Source organism: Petaurus breviceps, unplaced genomic scaffold, assembly GCF_028583685.1.
Source record: "Petaurus breviceps papuanus isolate PSGF00001 unplaced genomic scaffold, PetGlider_PUasm1.0 181, whole genome shotgun sequence".
In the NCBI taxonomy this organism is placed as follows: Eukaryota; Metazoa; Chordata; class Mammalia; order Diprotodontia; family Petauridae; genus Petaurus; species Petaurus breviceps.
Window position 1 is genome coordinate 23,065,403 of NW_027185784.1, and position 14,484 is coordinate 23,079,886.

The window sequence follows — 14,484 nt, forward strand, 5'->3', positions numbered from 1 at the left end:
TTCTTTGACAAAGTTTCATGTGAAGAAAATCTTTGTTTCTTTGTACTTTTCTTGATTATTTTCATGCCTGAGGAAGTCAAAATTTTATCACTTGATATTTATTTAGATTTTCTCATTTGAAAATAACATCTTTGCTTTTTGAAGCATGGTTATCTTTTAAATTATTCCATTTGGTTATTCCATGTTACATATGGTCAGTGTCTCTAATCTATAGGATTGTGGCTCAGAATATAAGCACTGACAGTGGGCAGGGTTCAGTAGCTATTTGTCACATATTTTACAGTTATTAAATAGAACCATTTGATCAGTTGAGCATATGTTCTTGCTCTTTAGGTACAGCATAGAATACTTGAGAAACCTAATAATTGGTGTAGGGGTCTTAAGAATTAAGTGGGGACTTAATTAATTAGTGACTGAAGAAGAAAAGGGACCAGGACAAGCAAGATGGTTGTAGATGTTTCAAGAAAACACCTATTGAACTGAAATTTACTGGAACAGAGTAGTTAGTTACTTGTGGAGGCTGGAGAAGAAAGGAAAGATAGAACTAGAAACATCATAAAGAAAACAAATGGAACACTGACATTTGGAAAAATAAATTTAAGAAATTGAAAGGTTATCAGAAAAGCATAGTTGGCAACATGAATTTCAAAATGCGACCCTGGTGGAAAATAAAATCTCTTTATGCAAATAAGTAAAGCTAAGAACTTATCAGCAGCATGGCATAGTGGATAGAGAGCCAACTGAAACCAGAGCAACATGACTTCAAGTGCACGTTTCTGCCACATGGTGGCAGTGTGACCCCCGGGCAACTACCCAAGACTGAGTTACAGAGATGGTACTGACCCAGCTTTGTAGGTGGCTTCTCCTCTGGGAGCCCCCATGCCAATAAAATCTGTCACAGCCCCAGGTCCTTTCCCTAACTCTAAGAGCTTGTGCAAGCAGCATTATTTATAATCTTTACCTCTTAAGGGATCTGAACTGAGAAGATAGAGGGGACGCATCATGAAGTGAAATTAGGACCAGGCTGGTGCTTGGAATAAGGAAAACCTGTATTCAAATCTGTCTTTACACACTAGCTGTGAGATCATCTGCAAGTCATTTAGCCTATCTGAGCTTCAGTTTACTTGTCTATAAAGTGAGGATAATGATATAGGTAGCATCTACCTCATAGATAGGGTTGTTGTGAGGCCCCCAAGTTGATAATGTATGTAAAGTGTTCTGCAGATTTTGAAGCCCTATGAAAATATTAGCTATCATTATTTTGTCTACTTCTACAAAAGGAATATACCTTAGCAGCCTTCCATTGTATACCTTGTTGACCAAGACCAAAAATTTTAGCAGCCTGACATCTCTACAGCTCTCAATCCTAGATCAATTTCAGAAGAGGAGAAAGTTTGAGGTGAGTGGGGCAGCATTCTTCCTAGAATTAAGTAGGTTGCACTCTAGCATGCTGCTTAACCTTTCAGGGAAAGAAAAGAACAAGGGAATCCATGATTTCCTAAAAGGTAATTCCTTCTTTATTACTTAAATATAACAGTTTAACGTCCCACATTTCAGGAATATGAATCTGTGACAAAGGAAGAGGGTTGTAATCCTGAAGTTTGGGTGAACTTGGCCTGTACCTACTTCTTTCTTGGGATGTATAAACAAGCAGAAACAGCAGGCTTTAAAGGTGAGATGAGCCATTCAGTTATATTACTTTCTACAGCAGCAGCAGTTTTTTGAGATTTTAAAACTTATTTTCCCCTATTCCCAAAGCAGAAAGTAAATTTTCTGATAAATTAGTAAGATTATGTGTGTTTTATATAATATCTAGTATGGATTTGTGGTGCTTTATGTTTGAGAGAGCTGATTTTCTTTCCTGTTTTTAAGCATAGTACAGGTGCTATTTCAAGTAGCTACCAGAATAACAGCTAACATAGCTTCTCCTATCTTACAGATCTATTAAAGAAAGAGAATTTCCCCAAGATTATCAGCCTCCCAAAATTAAGCTTTATCTCTAGCCCTGGCCAGTATCTAGGAGAAGAGGGAAAGGGCAGTATTTCTTCTTCCTAACTTAAGGAGATAGGAATTAGATACTGTTAGAACAGAAAAGGAGGATGATTATAGGGGACAAGAAAGGACAATAATAGTCCTTTTCCCAAGCCCTTTCATAACAAGATATTATTGTTCTTGCTCTAAGTTGAATTTATTTGATATACATATTGTGGTTGTCTTTTCTCTAACTGCTTTATCCTTTTCTAAAAGGTAGGGTCAGAATTGTTAGTTGAAAAAACTTGACTACTAAAACTAAAAAACTTTGCTCACCTCCTAACCCCTATCCTCATAGTCACTACAGAAGAACTATACTCAAGACTATTTAGACCTGATGTGGGGTACACATATAAGATTGGGGGAGGAGGGAAAGAGTAGGGAAAAAAGGTTGTAGAGAGTAGTTAGAGGAGAACCAATTGAAACTTAGAAAAGTCCAAGGACAGTTTGCCTGGTATAAGTTTATTTAACTTGGGGAAGAATGTATTAAAGAATTGAGAGGATTTTTTGGAATTAATTTTAGTTCAAGTCTTTCACAAAAACTGTGACAACTCCAGTTTACATTGACCTTGCTTTCCTTTTTCCATACCACATAATTTAATATTTATATACTGCCATATATTGTTCTCTGATTGTTTAATGTCAGTCAGTAAGCATTAGCACTATATGCTGAGCACCCTGCTAAGCCCTGGGGATACAAAGAAAGTTAAAGACCGTCCCTCGAGGTGCCCTCAAGGAGCTCCCAGTATATGGGGAAGACAACACATAAAAAAGTATGTACAGTTAAGCCATGTACAGGATAAATTGGAAATAATCAAGAGAGAGAAGGCACTAGAATTAAGGAGAATGGGGAAAAGGTTCTTGTGGAAGGTGGTATTTTAGCTGTACTTTAAGGATGTTGGGGAAATCAAGAGTTAGAGATGAGGAGGGAGAGCATTCCAGGCATGGGGACAGCCACTGCAAACGTCCAAAGATGGAGCATCTTGTTTGAGGAGCAGCAAGGAGGCCAGCGTCATTGGGTTGAAGAGTATGTGGTGGGTGTAAGGTGTAGAAGACTGAAAAGGTAAGGAAGGCCAGTTTATGAAGGGTTTTTAAAACCAAGTGGATTTTATTTGATACTGAAGGTGACAGGAAGCCACCAGAGTTTACTGAGTAGAGAATGATATGTCAGAACTTCACTGTAGGAAGATCATTTTGACAGTTGTGGAAGGGGGACTGGACCAAGGGGAGACTTGTGAAAGGGAGACCAACCCTCAGGCTATTGCAATGAGTTTTTGCTTTCTAAGTCGCTTGTAAGCTCCTTGAGAACAGGGATTCTGTCTCATACTTCTCTAATTTCCCTACCTGTGACTTACAGATTACCAATAAATAATTGTTGGTTGATTTTCTTTGGGAGTTTGTCTTCAAGCTTAAAAAACAGAAAAGAAACTCTCCATAGGAAGTTTATGAGTCTCCTATATATCCTCCTCAGAGGACTGTGATATTGGCATGAATAAATAAATAGATAAATGCACTTATTAAGTAATGGAGGGATTATACAAGATACATAAATAGAGGATAGAAAGGGATTCTTTTATGGAATAGGGATGGAAAATTCCAAAGAAAGAATATCAGGAAGAAGCCACAGGATATAATACAAATGCATTTGCTGAGGTGACTGTATCTTCCAGTCAGTGTATGGTTTGGCATGGGCTGAACCACATAAAGCAGAGTGTCACTGCTTTCTGCACTCGGCCTGGAGAGCTCTGCTTTGGGCCACAGCAATAGCATCTGATTAAGGGAAGCTGAGAGTTCAAGGGTAATTCCTTTTTGGCTCCCTCTGCTAATGCCCCCATAATGATTGGGGGCATGGACTGAAGTGGCAAGATTTTTATTATTTCAGAGATTTCTGAGAATCAGAGGTAGGAGTTGTAAAAATACAACTCAGGGGTTCTTCTGTTCCATCAAAGGTATATGTCTGATATGGACCATTCAGTTTTCTAACAACCAGCTTGTATTTTCTTTTAGCTCCCAAAAGCCGACTCCAAAATCGTCTTCTCTTCCACTTGGCTCACAAGGTATTATATTTCTGCTTAATTTGTGTATGTTGCCTATTTTTCCTTTTCTGTCTTCCTTTTCCCTTCCATTATAAACATTAATAGAAAGCCTGCCAAATCTTGATACTGGAATTTTTCTTTTTTTTTTTTTATTTTTTTATTAAGCAATTGGGGTTAAATAACTTGCTCAAGGTTATACAGCCAGTTATTTCTGGGTGTGGTGCTAAGTATCTGAGCCCGGATTTGATCCCGGGTCATCCTGACTCTGGGGCTGGTGCTCTTACTCAGTGCACCACCTGGCTGCCCCTGGAAGTTTTCACTGATTTTTCAGAACAAGTAGAATATGGACTATACCACAGGGATGGGGAACCTGCAGCCTCAAGGCTACATGTGACCCTGTAGGTCCTTGGGCATGACTTTTTGACTGAGTCCAAACTTCATAGAACAGATCCTCTTGTTAAGAGGATTTGTTTTGTGAAGTTTGGATTCAGTCAAAGTGCCAAACTTGAGGATCTAGAGGGCCACTTGTGGCCTCAAGGCCACAGGTCCCCCACCTCTGGACTGTAGCTATGCAGGATTATTTCTTCCATTAATTTCTTTACCCTTATAATATAGTTGTAGATGTTGGAATTCAATTTCTTTGTGGAAGTAGTCATTAAGAAGGTCAATTTGAATCAGCTGCATTCTAAACTCCTATCACCCCAGCTCATTTTGTAAAACTCTTACAATGATGATTTTGATCCCATTATCATGTAAGAATGATTTTAAATGCCCTCTTTTCATATTATTTGCTTGTTGATCACCAAAATTGAGACAAGTGGTAACTGGAATCATTAGATCTCTGTTCTAGGCTACAGTTTGAAAAATAGTAGTTGAATCTATCCAATTATCATGTTAAGGCAGAATTGAAGTAATTTTTGTTAAATGATCAGATTCTGCCTCTGAAGCTTGCTATTGATCAATCAAAGTAATTTTTTTTTTAATATTAAGTGTCTTCTATGGGTCAGGCATTGTATTAGTGCTGGAGACATAAATACAAAAAATTTAACTGTCTTCAAGTAACATATTCTAGTGAGGTAGACAACATGCATATATGAGTATATACAGAATAAATAGAAACTAAATACAAGGTAGTTAGAGACGGAGAGTCCTAGCAGTTGAGGAAGCCAGGAAAAGCTTTGTTTAGAAGATGGTGCTTAAGTTGCATCTTGAAAGAAGTGAGGGATTCACTGAGGGAGAGGTGAGGAGAGAGTGCCTTCGAGGCATGAAGGGTGGCCTGTGCAAAGAAGGGAGATGAGGGGCCATGTGTGAGGTACACCTAGAAGGCCAGTGTGGCTGGATTGTAGAAGGCAGGATGGTGAGCAACGTCGATAAGGCTAGCATGAGAGATTGGAGTCAGGTTATAAAGGGCTCTCAGAGCCAGAGGAGTTCTCTTTTGTCTATAAGGAGCCACAGGAGTTTATTTAATATAGGAGTAACATGGTCAGATCTAAGCTGAAGGAGAATTACTTTGGCAGCTGTGTGGAGGATGGATTTGGTGAGGAAGAGTTTGAGATAGGGATACCAGTTAGGCCTTTCCAATAGTTTAGGAGAAGAGTAATGAGCACCTAAATAAGGTTGGTTGCTCTGTGAGTAGAGAGAAGGGGCTGGCAAGGACAGATGTTTTGGAGGTAAAAATGGCAAGATTTGTTAACCAGTTGAGGTTAAGAGTAAGAAGTCAAGGACAGTACTAAGATTATGAACTGAAAGACTACCTTCAACAGAAAAAGGAATGTTTGGTTTGCATTGTGTCTTGGACATCTACTTTGAAATGTTCAGTAGGCAGTCTGTGAAAGAGATTCTGTGGTGTAGTATAGCAGAGCAGATGCTGGGCTCTGGGAGTCATGATGACCTGGGTTCAGATCCCACCTCAGACACTTAGTAGTTGTGTGATCCTGGGAAAAATCCCTTAATTTTTCTATGCCTTATTTCCTCTTTTCTATAATGACGGAGTAGGGCTGGATGGCCTTCAAAGTCCTTCCAGCCCTAAACCTATGATCCTGTGGGATTGATGCTCAAGAGAAAAAAAGGAGTCAGATTTGTAGACAAGTGAGTTTTGTGAATAATCATGGACAAGACACCAGACCTCTGAGTTACATTCTCCTTCTCTGAAATAAAGCAGTTGGTTGAGGTGATTACCTTTTAGTTTCCTTTGAACTCTGAACCCTGTGAGCCTCTGTAAGAACACCACATTGATCCCTGTTACCTCTAGGATAAAATACAAATTCCTCAGCTTGGTATCCAGATTCCTTCACGGTCTGGCTTCAGCTAGGCTTGTCGTACATTCTTCCCTTTTACATGCTGCCAAGTTTGCCTCCTTGCTGTTTCCCAAATTCAGTATTTTATCTCCTGCTCTTGTGCCTTTGCTCACACTGCCTATAATGGTTAGCATGCACTCCTCCAACACCTCCGCTTCTTGAAATTCTTGGCTTCCTTTATGAACCTGCTTATGGACCACCTCCTGCCTAACCTTTGGGATTCCTCTCCTGATTCCCCTCATTGTTAGTAGCCTGTCCCACCTCCTTAAAAAAAAAGTGTGTATGTATACATAGATGCATATATCACATATAATATACATACATATACATATGTATGTGTGTTTGTATACACACATATACATATGTATGTGTGTTTGTATACACACATATACATACACACCTACCTATCTCTCTATTTGTGTGTATTGTTGGGTAAATAGAATGGAAACTCCCATAGAGCACAGCCTGTTTTTCCTTTCCTTTTTGTGCCTAGTTCCTCCACCTGGTAGGCATTTAATAAGTTCTTATTGGTTTAGATTGCATTGGATAGTAAGTGTGGAGCAGGAGCTTGAACCCACAGCTTTTTAGTCAAGTCCACTCTGCTTTCACCTCATTTACTCTAATGAACTTTCTCTTATTTGAGTCTTTCTAGTACAGTGATTATTGACCCGTGCATCACCTTCTCTCTTCCCTCTTATTGTACTTAATATTCAAGGAAACCTCCTAACAGATGCTTTATACTCCAAATATGAGGGAATAAATGTTTTTTTTTCTTGTGAAGTGTACTGGAATGCAGAAAGTAGCATTTTTTTCTGCTGTTCCTAAAACAAATCTTTTTAGTAGCCAACTAAAACAGTAGGTGCACAGATCAGGAGCACTGCTTTAATCCTTTAGGCCACCTGCAGCCCCCACGAGCCTCATGGAGAGGAGGAACAAGATTAAGAGCCATGAACCTGGAGATTTATTCAATAAAGCAAACAATAAGAAATATGCATTATTTTTATATTATGGCTAATCAGTTAAGAGAAAAGTAGAGATAATGTGAAATTAGAAGCAAAAGGAAGAAATGAAAGGGAACAATGGCAGAGAAGAGTACAATGTTGGAGTAAAGACAAAAGCATTAATAGACATATATTTCACTCTCACTTTATAGACTTGTATTTGCAAAGCTAATTCTCCAGAGGCTTTTCTTTTTACTTTTTTTCTGTAAAGAAAGACAGAGAAGGGAGAGACAGAAAAAAATGAGTAAGGTAGAGAGGAAATGGAAATAAAAACACAGGAGAGTGACAGGGAAAAGGGAAACTCTGCCCATACAATAGTTGACTGTAATTGGTTTCTAATTTGGTATTGTTAACAGTTGAATCTTACAAGTCTTCTCTATCACGTTGTATCTTAGTTCAACGATGAGAAGAAATTGATGAATTTTCACCAGAATCTTCAGGATGTTACAGAAGATCAGCTGAGTTTGGCATCGATTCACTATATGCGTTCTCACTACCAAGAAGCTATTGATATCTACAAGCGAATACTGCTAGATAACCGGTTTGTGCCCTACCTCTTCAGTCTATTAGTTTTGATAGAACACTATTTATAGAAAAAAATAGTTTTGTTAAAACCAAATGCCTTTTGAATATGGTTTTCCCACCTTGTGTGTCTTCTTAGTTAGGTTTGGTAGTCATAGCGCGATTATCTTGATATGGTAAAATTCTAGATGTTAACTTTAGGTCTTTGGACCCTATGTTTGAAATGTCCCATCTTCAGTCATCCTACCCTGTTAGGTGTCATCTCCTGGCTTCTTAATATTGAAATACAAATATATTACATTGTAAAACAATTCTGCATTCCTTATTATGCCTCCTTCCACTCATGAAAGATGCATAAATTGCCTTTTGACTTAAATTTGCTGAGGTAATCCCTTTAAATTTTTTTATCTGAACTTATGATTGAATAATTATGTAGGATTCTGGTGTGGAGTTCAGTACTATGTTTGTAAATTATAGAATCTTTATAATTGCCTAGTGCACTGAGAAGTTAAATGATCACACAGCTAGTAGTATGTTTTAGAGGCAGCACTTGAACCTAGATCTTCCTGACTTGAAGGTCGGTCAGCCCTCTCTCTGCTCTATTTTGCTGCCTTGGTTTTATTCCAAAAGGCCATAAAAATGATCCTGATGCTCTAACCTTACTTCTGTGCAGTAGTAGAATGTTATATGCATGCTCTTACCTCTCTTATTTCTCAGGGAATATCTTGCTCTCAATGTTTATGTGGCTCTTTGTTACTATAAATTGGATTATTATGATGTATCTCAAGAAGTGCTGGCTGTTTACCTTCAGCAAATTCCTGATAGCACCATTGCTCTCAACCTCAAGGCCTGTAACCATTTCCGTCTTTACAACGGCAAAGCAGCTGAGGTATTTCTGGAAATTTGCTTTTAACTTCATTGTTATTGAAAATACTCTGCAAACATTTCCCAGTTGTTTAAGAACCTCTTTATAAAGGACATGTTCATGATTAGTGACATGTAATTTTGTCATTAGCATAGTTATATTATACCAAAATGTAGTAATGTGTCTGTGTGTCACATTTCCTGAAGGGAATTTGCATTTATGTATTTTTACATGTTTAGCAGGCTGTGGGTGGTTAAAATGTATTTGAGTGTTTTTTTTCAAGACAAATAATAATACCTTGCATTTGTATAGCAGGCTATATTTTTAGATTCCATTTAACAAACACTTATTAAGCAAGGCATGGTGCTAGGTGCTTGAGAATATAAAAATAAAAGAGTCACAGTATCTGCCTTCAAAGGTTTAACAACAACAGCTACTCACAGTTATTGAGCACTTGAAAGTTTAGGCATTGCAAGTCTTACTGTTCCCATTTTACACATCAGGGACCTGAGGTGAAGAGAGGCTCAGTGGCTAGTCTGATGCCTGCCTGGCTCTCTCAGACTGACCTCCCTGGGTGGCTGTAGTCTCTACCACCTCTCTGTTTAGTCTTAGCTGCAATCCTCAGCTGAAGTATTGTGGTGCTGTTTCAGAAGGATCAGGGACCTTTACCTTAGTACTAGCATATGCTCCCCCACTTTAGCTCCCTTAGTGACTCACTTCTGGGGCCTGCCACCTCAAAGGTAGCAGGTGGGAGAGCAGGTCAACCTTTAGGCTTTAGTCTCTTGTTAGGACAACTCTTCCTGTAAAAGGAAAGAAATCATTCATCCTAATTTGTGGTGACTATCCAGTACATTTTCCAAATCTGTATCTCTGTATTTTAGGTCACAATCGAGCAGTGGCTTTTCCCCCGGTAATCTCCAGACATCTCTGGGGCTCAGAGTTCTTCAGTTAAAAAACAAGCAACAACAACAACAACAAAAAAAACGTCTTAGGCTTTCCTAATGGTCCATGTTAGTAATTGAGAAAATATACAGAGGAAAAAATCTATGCCATGGGAACCAATGTTTTCTGCTAGTTGTGTAATTTTTTTTTCTTGCATTTTCATATGAAAATGACTACTCAAGGACTCATGTTCTTTACCAGGTATGAGTGAGCTGAACAAAATTTTATATGGTCTACAAGGTCTAAACTGATCCACTAGATTTTGAAAGGGCCTGCATCCTTTATAAGGTACAAATGCATTGTGAGTGTGAGGCACCCTTAAGATAGTCAGATTTTAATTGTTTTCCCTTTACCTATTTCACCTTGGAGAAGGTATTATAGAAATAGAGGAATATAAGAAAAACCAGAACACAGTGAAGCTGAGGGTGAAGAATTTCAAGCAGTAAATGGTTAGTGAAGTCAAGAGCGATGAGGATTGAAAAAAGATTATTGTAGAGGCAGAGTACAGTCAGGAAACCAAAAATCTACCAAACATTCCCCTCAAATGAACTTTAAAATAACTTCACATTCATAAATTAATCAAAATAAAATTTTGGAGCAGCAAAGCCAACAAAAGATCAGTGAGATATTTTTCGACCCTAAGACAACTTAAGAGATTGGCAGGAGAGGTGTGTAACCCTAGGATGGGAGCTGGCCCAAAGTATGGCAGAAGCATCAGCAGTGGACCTTGGAGGTGGCTCTGATAGCCCCAGCAAACAGCAGCAACTTCGAGAGCTCTCAGTCTAGAGACAGTAAGGGAGTTGGACAATTGTTCAGAAAGATAATACAGGTAGGACCCTTTGTTAGCACAGGGTGTAGCTGGCACTGATTGGCAATTGTTTTGCCCATATACAATTCTAGGTGGTAGTTCCATGGTGGAGAGAAGTGCTTGTGATCAGTCTCAAGGGAACAGGGGCCCTGGTCACAGTTGAAGGTAATGAGGAGCACTAATACTTGTGGCTGCAGGAGAGCAGAGTACCTGTTCACAGTTCTAGGTTCCAGGAAGAGCCCAAACACTGCAGGGAAGAAGGGGCCCTTCCAGACTGTAGTCCAGGAAGCAGTGACCACAACTCTTCCTGGATCACACCACCTTAGAAGAACCAAAAATCTTCTAGATACTCCAGAACTAGCTCTGAAAACAGCAGCATGAAAAAGCATGAAACTTGGGACAGTGCCTTCACACCCCTACATGAGCAAAACCCAACTTTAACATAAAGTTCAAAGTCAAGAAATAGACTGGAAAAATGAGCAAACAACAACAAAAAGAATTTGATCATAAAAAGCTACTACAGTGGCAGGGAAGACCAAGACATAAACTCAGAAGATAACATGTGAAAACAACCATAAACAAAGCATCAAAGAAAAAATGCTCATTGGGCCCAAGTCCAGCAAGAATTCCTGGAAGTGGGGGTAGCTAGGTGGCACAGTGAATAAAGCACAAGCCCTGGAGTCATGAGGACCTGAGTTCAAATTCGGCCTCAAACACTTAATACTTACCAACCATGTGACCTTAGGCAAGTCACTTAACCCCAAATATCCTGCCTTCCCTGCTCCAAAAAGAAAAAAGAAAAAAAATTCCTGGAAGTATTAAAGAACAGAGTGGCAGAGGAAAAACTGGGGAAAGAAATGAGAGTGATGCAAGAAAATTATGGAAAGAAAATTAACAGCTTTGTAAAAGAGGCACAAAAAATGCTGAAGAAAATAACTTTTTAAAAAGCAAAGTTGGCCAAATGGAAAAAGAGATACAAAAACTCACCAAATAAAATAATTTCTTAAAAGTTAGAACTGGGCAAGTGGAAGCTAATGACTCCTTGGGCTTTCAAGAAATAATAAAACAAAATCCAAAGAATGAAAAATGGAAGAAAATGTAAACTATCTCATCAGAAAAACAACTTGGAAGAAAGAGAGGAAATAATTTAAGAATTATTAGACTGGTGATTGGAAAAAATAAAATACTCTTTATCAATAAAAAAAGTTATCAGACTACCTGAAAGTCATAATAAAAAAACAATATTTCAACAAATTATCAACCCTGATATCTTAGACCCAGAGGGTAAAATAGAAATTGACAGAATCCACTGATAACCTTCTGAAAGCGATCCTAGAATGAAAACTCTCATGAGTATCATAGTCAAATTCCAAGTCAAGGAAAAAGAACTACAAGCAGCCAGAAGGAAATAATTAAAACATCATGAAGCCACAGATAGACTCACACAAGATTTAGTGCTTTCCACATTAAAGGAATGGAGGGCTTAGAATATGATATTCCAGAAGGCAAAGGAGCTAAGATTAAAACCAAGAATAATCAACCCAGTAAAACTCAGTATAATCCTTTAGGGGAAAAAATGAATATTCAATGAAATAGAGGATTTTCAGGTGTTCTTGATGAAACAATCTGAACTGAATAGAAAATTTGACTTTCAAATATAAGACTAGAGAAAAGGATTAAAAGGTAAATATGAAAGAGTGATAATAAGTGACACAATAAGATTAAACTCTTTATATTCCTACATGGGAAGATGATACATATAACTCCTCTAAGAACTTTATTATTATTAGGATAGTTAGAAGTAGTCTATGTAGACAAAGGGCATGAGTGTGAGTTGATTATGTTGGGATGATTTCCAAAAAATCTCCCCCAAAAATGAAGGGGTGAGAAAGAGAGATGTACTGGGAGAAGAGGTAGAATGGAGAAATTTTTGTCATATAGAAGGTGGGTAAGGAAGATCTTGTGTAGTGGGAAGCTTGAACCTCACTCTTATCAGAATTGGTTTGAAGACAGAAGAATATATATAAAAGGTAAGTTGGGTATATAAATTTATCTTACCCAAAAGGGAATTTAGAGGGGAAGGAGATTAAAGATATGGGAAAGAGAGTGATAAAAGGGAGTGGATTAAGGGAGGCAGTGGTCAGAAGCAAAACAGACTTTGGGGGGGATGGGCCAAAAAGAGAGATAAAAGGGTAAACAGAAGAAAATTGGATGATGGGATATACATAGTAATTGTAACTTATGAATGGGATGAACTCACCCATAAAATTGAAACAAATAGTAGAATGAATTAGAAATAACATGTTCTTTACAAAAGACACACTTGAAACAGAAAGAGACACAGTTAAAATAAAGGACTAGAGCTGAAGTTTAAAAAAGCAGAGGTAGCAATCATGATCTTAGACAAAGCAAAAATAAACCGAATTAAAAGAGATAATCAGGGAAACTACATTTTGCTCAAAGGTACCATAGATAATGGAGTTATAAAAAAATTTTATTGGACATTGATAAAGGCCTCATTTCTCAAATATATAGGGAACTGAGTCAGATTTATAAAGATAAAAGCCATTCCCCAAATGATAAATGGTCAGAGTATTTCAGGCAGTTTTCACAAGAAGAAATCAAAGGTATTTATAGTCATATGAACAAATGCTCTAAATCACTATTGATTAAAGAAAGGCAAATTAAAACAACTCTAAGGTTCCACCTCACATCAGTCAGAAATGACAAGGGGGATGAGGTGATGAGGGGATGAAGAAAAATAGGTATACTGATAAACTATTGGTGGACTTGTGGAGTGGTCCAGCCATTCTGGAGAACAACTTGGAACCATGTCCAACGAGTTATGAAACCATGCATACCTTTTGACTTACCAATACCACTCCTAGAGGGGTTGTCCATCTATTGGGGAATAGCTGAACAAGTTGTGTCATGCCATTATGATGGAGTGTCATTGTGCCACAAGAAATGATGAGGGGTGAAGATCTATATGAACTGATGCAAAGTGAAGTAAGAAGAACTGGAAAATCATTATACATTAATTAGCAATGTTTTAATGATAACTGTGAAAGATTAGGCTACTCTGAGCAATACAGTGATCTAAAACAATTTCAAATGACTCATGATGAAGAAATGCTGTCCATTTCCAGAGAAAGAACTGATAAATTCTTAGTGCAAATTCAAATATAATTTTCTCACTTTCTTTTTTGAGATATGGCTAATATGAAAATGTGTTTTGCATGATTTTACATATAATTGATATAATTTTGCTTGTTTTCTTAGTGGGTGGGGGAGGGATCACAAGGAGGGAAAGAATTTGAAACTCAAAATTTAAAAAGAAAAGAGTATTAAAATTAATAATTTTTTAAGTGATCAAATAAAAAGTCTTCACAGGTGATTTTGCAACTTTTTTTAAGCCATTGGATTTTATGATTAGGAGTTCATTGGTCAACTTCACGTAGTTTCAGTAGAGTTGTAGGGGGAGAAGCCGGATCATAAGATATTAAGGAACAAGTGGTGAGAAAGTGGAGGCCTAAAGATAGATTACTCTTTCAAGAAGATTACTCTTTCAAGAAGTTTGGCATTGAAATGAATGTGAGAATGAAGTTCCAGTTAGAGGCCAGACTTTGGTAGACCATTTTCAGAAGGGATGGTAGCAACGCAATAGGTGTAAAGGTTAGCTTTCGTAAGAAGGAAGAATACTTCTCTGAAACAGGTGAGGAGAGAATACATGGATCAGTGGAAGTAAATGAGGTAAACAGAGACAGTAGAGGTGTTGAAGAGGATTTGGGAGTAGCATTATAGGAAATACCTGTATTTACTAGGTAAAATTAAGAAGACAGTAGAAGTTCCCAAGGGTTGGGGATAAGCAGATAAGACAAACGATCAAGCAAATGATTCTAGGATACATTGTTGATAGAGCCGACTGCGAGGATCCAGGTTGGTTAATGAGGATAGAGACAGAAGGGAACTGATAGACAAA

General features: G+C 37.9%; 1 protein-coding gene across 2 annotated transcripts in view; it reads left to right on the forward strand.

Annotated features, from left to right (window-relative positions):
• Positions 1 to 14,484, forward strand: part of IFT56 (intraflagellar transport 56) — a 71,381-nt gene that overhangs the window by 15,372 nt on the left and 41,525 nt on the right. For both annotated transcript variants that reach the window (XM_069087326.1, XM_069087325.1), the window contains exons 4-7: positions 1,558 to 1,672; positions 4,039 to 4,088; positions 7,761 to 7,906; positions 8,605 to 8,776. In XM_069087326.1, coding sequence (XP_068943427.1) covers positions 1,558 to 1,672; positions 4,039 to 4,088; positions 7,761 to 7,906; positions 8,605 to 8,776 — 483 coding nt within the window. The remainder of the gene's footprint in view (positions 1 to 1,557; positions 1,673 to 4,038; positions 4,089 to 7,760; positions 7,907 to 8,604; positions 8,777 to 14,484) is intronic.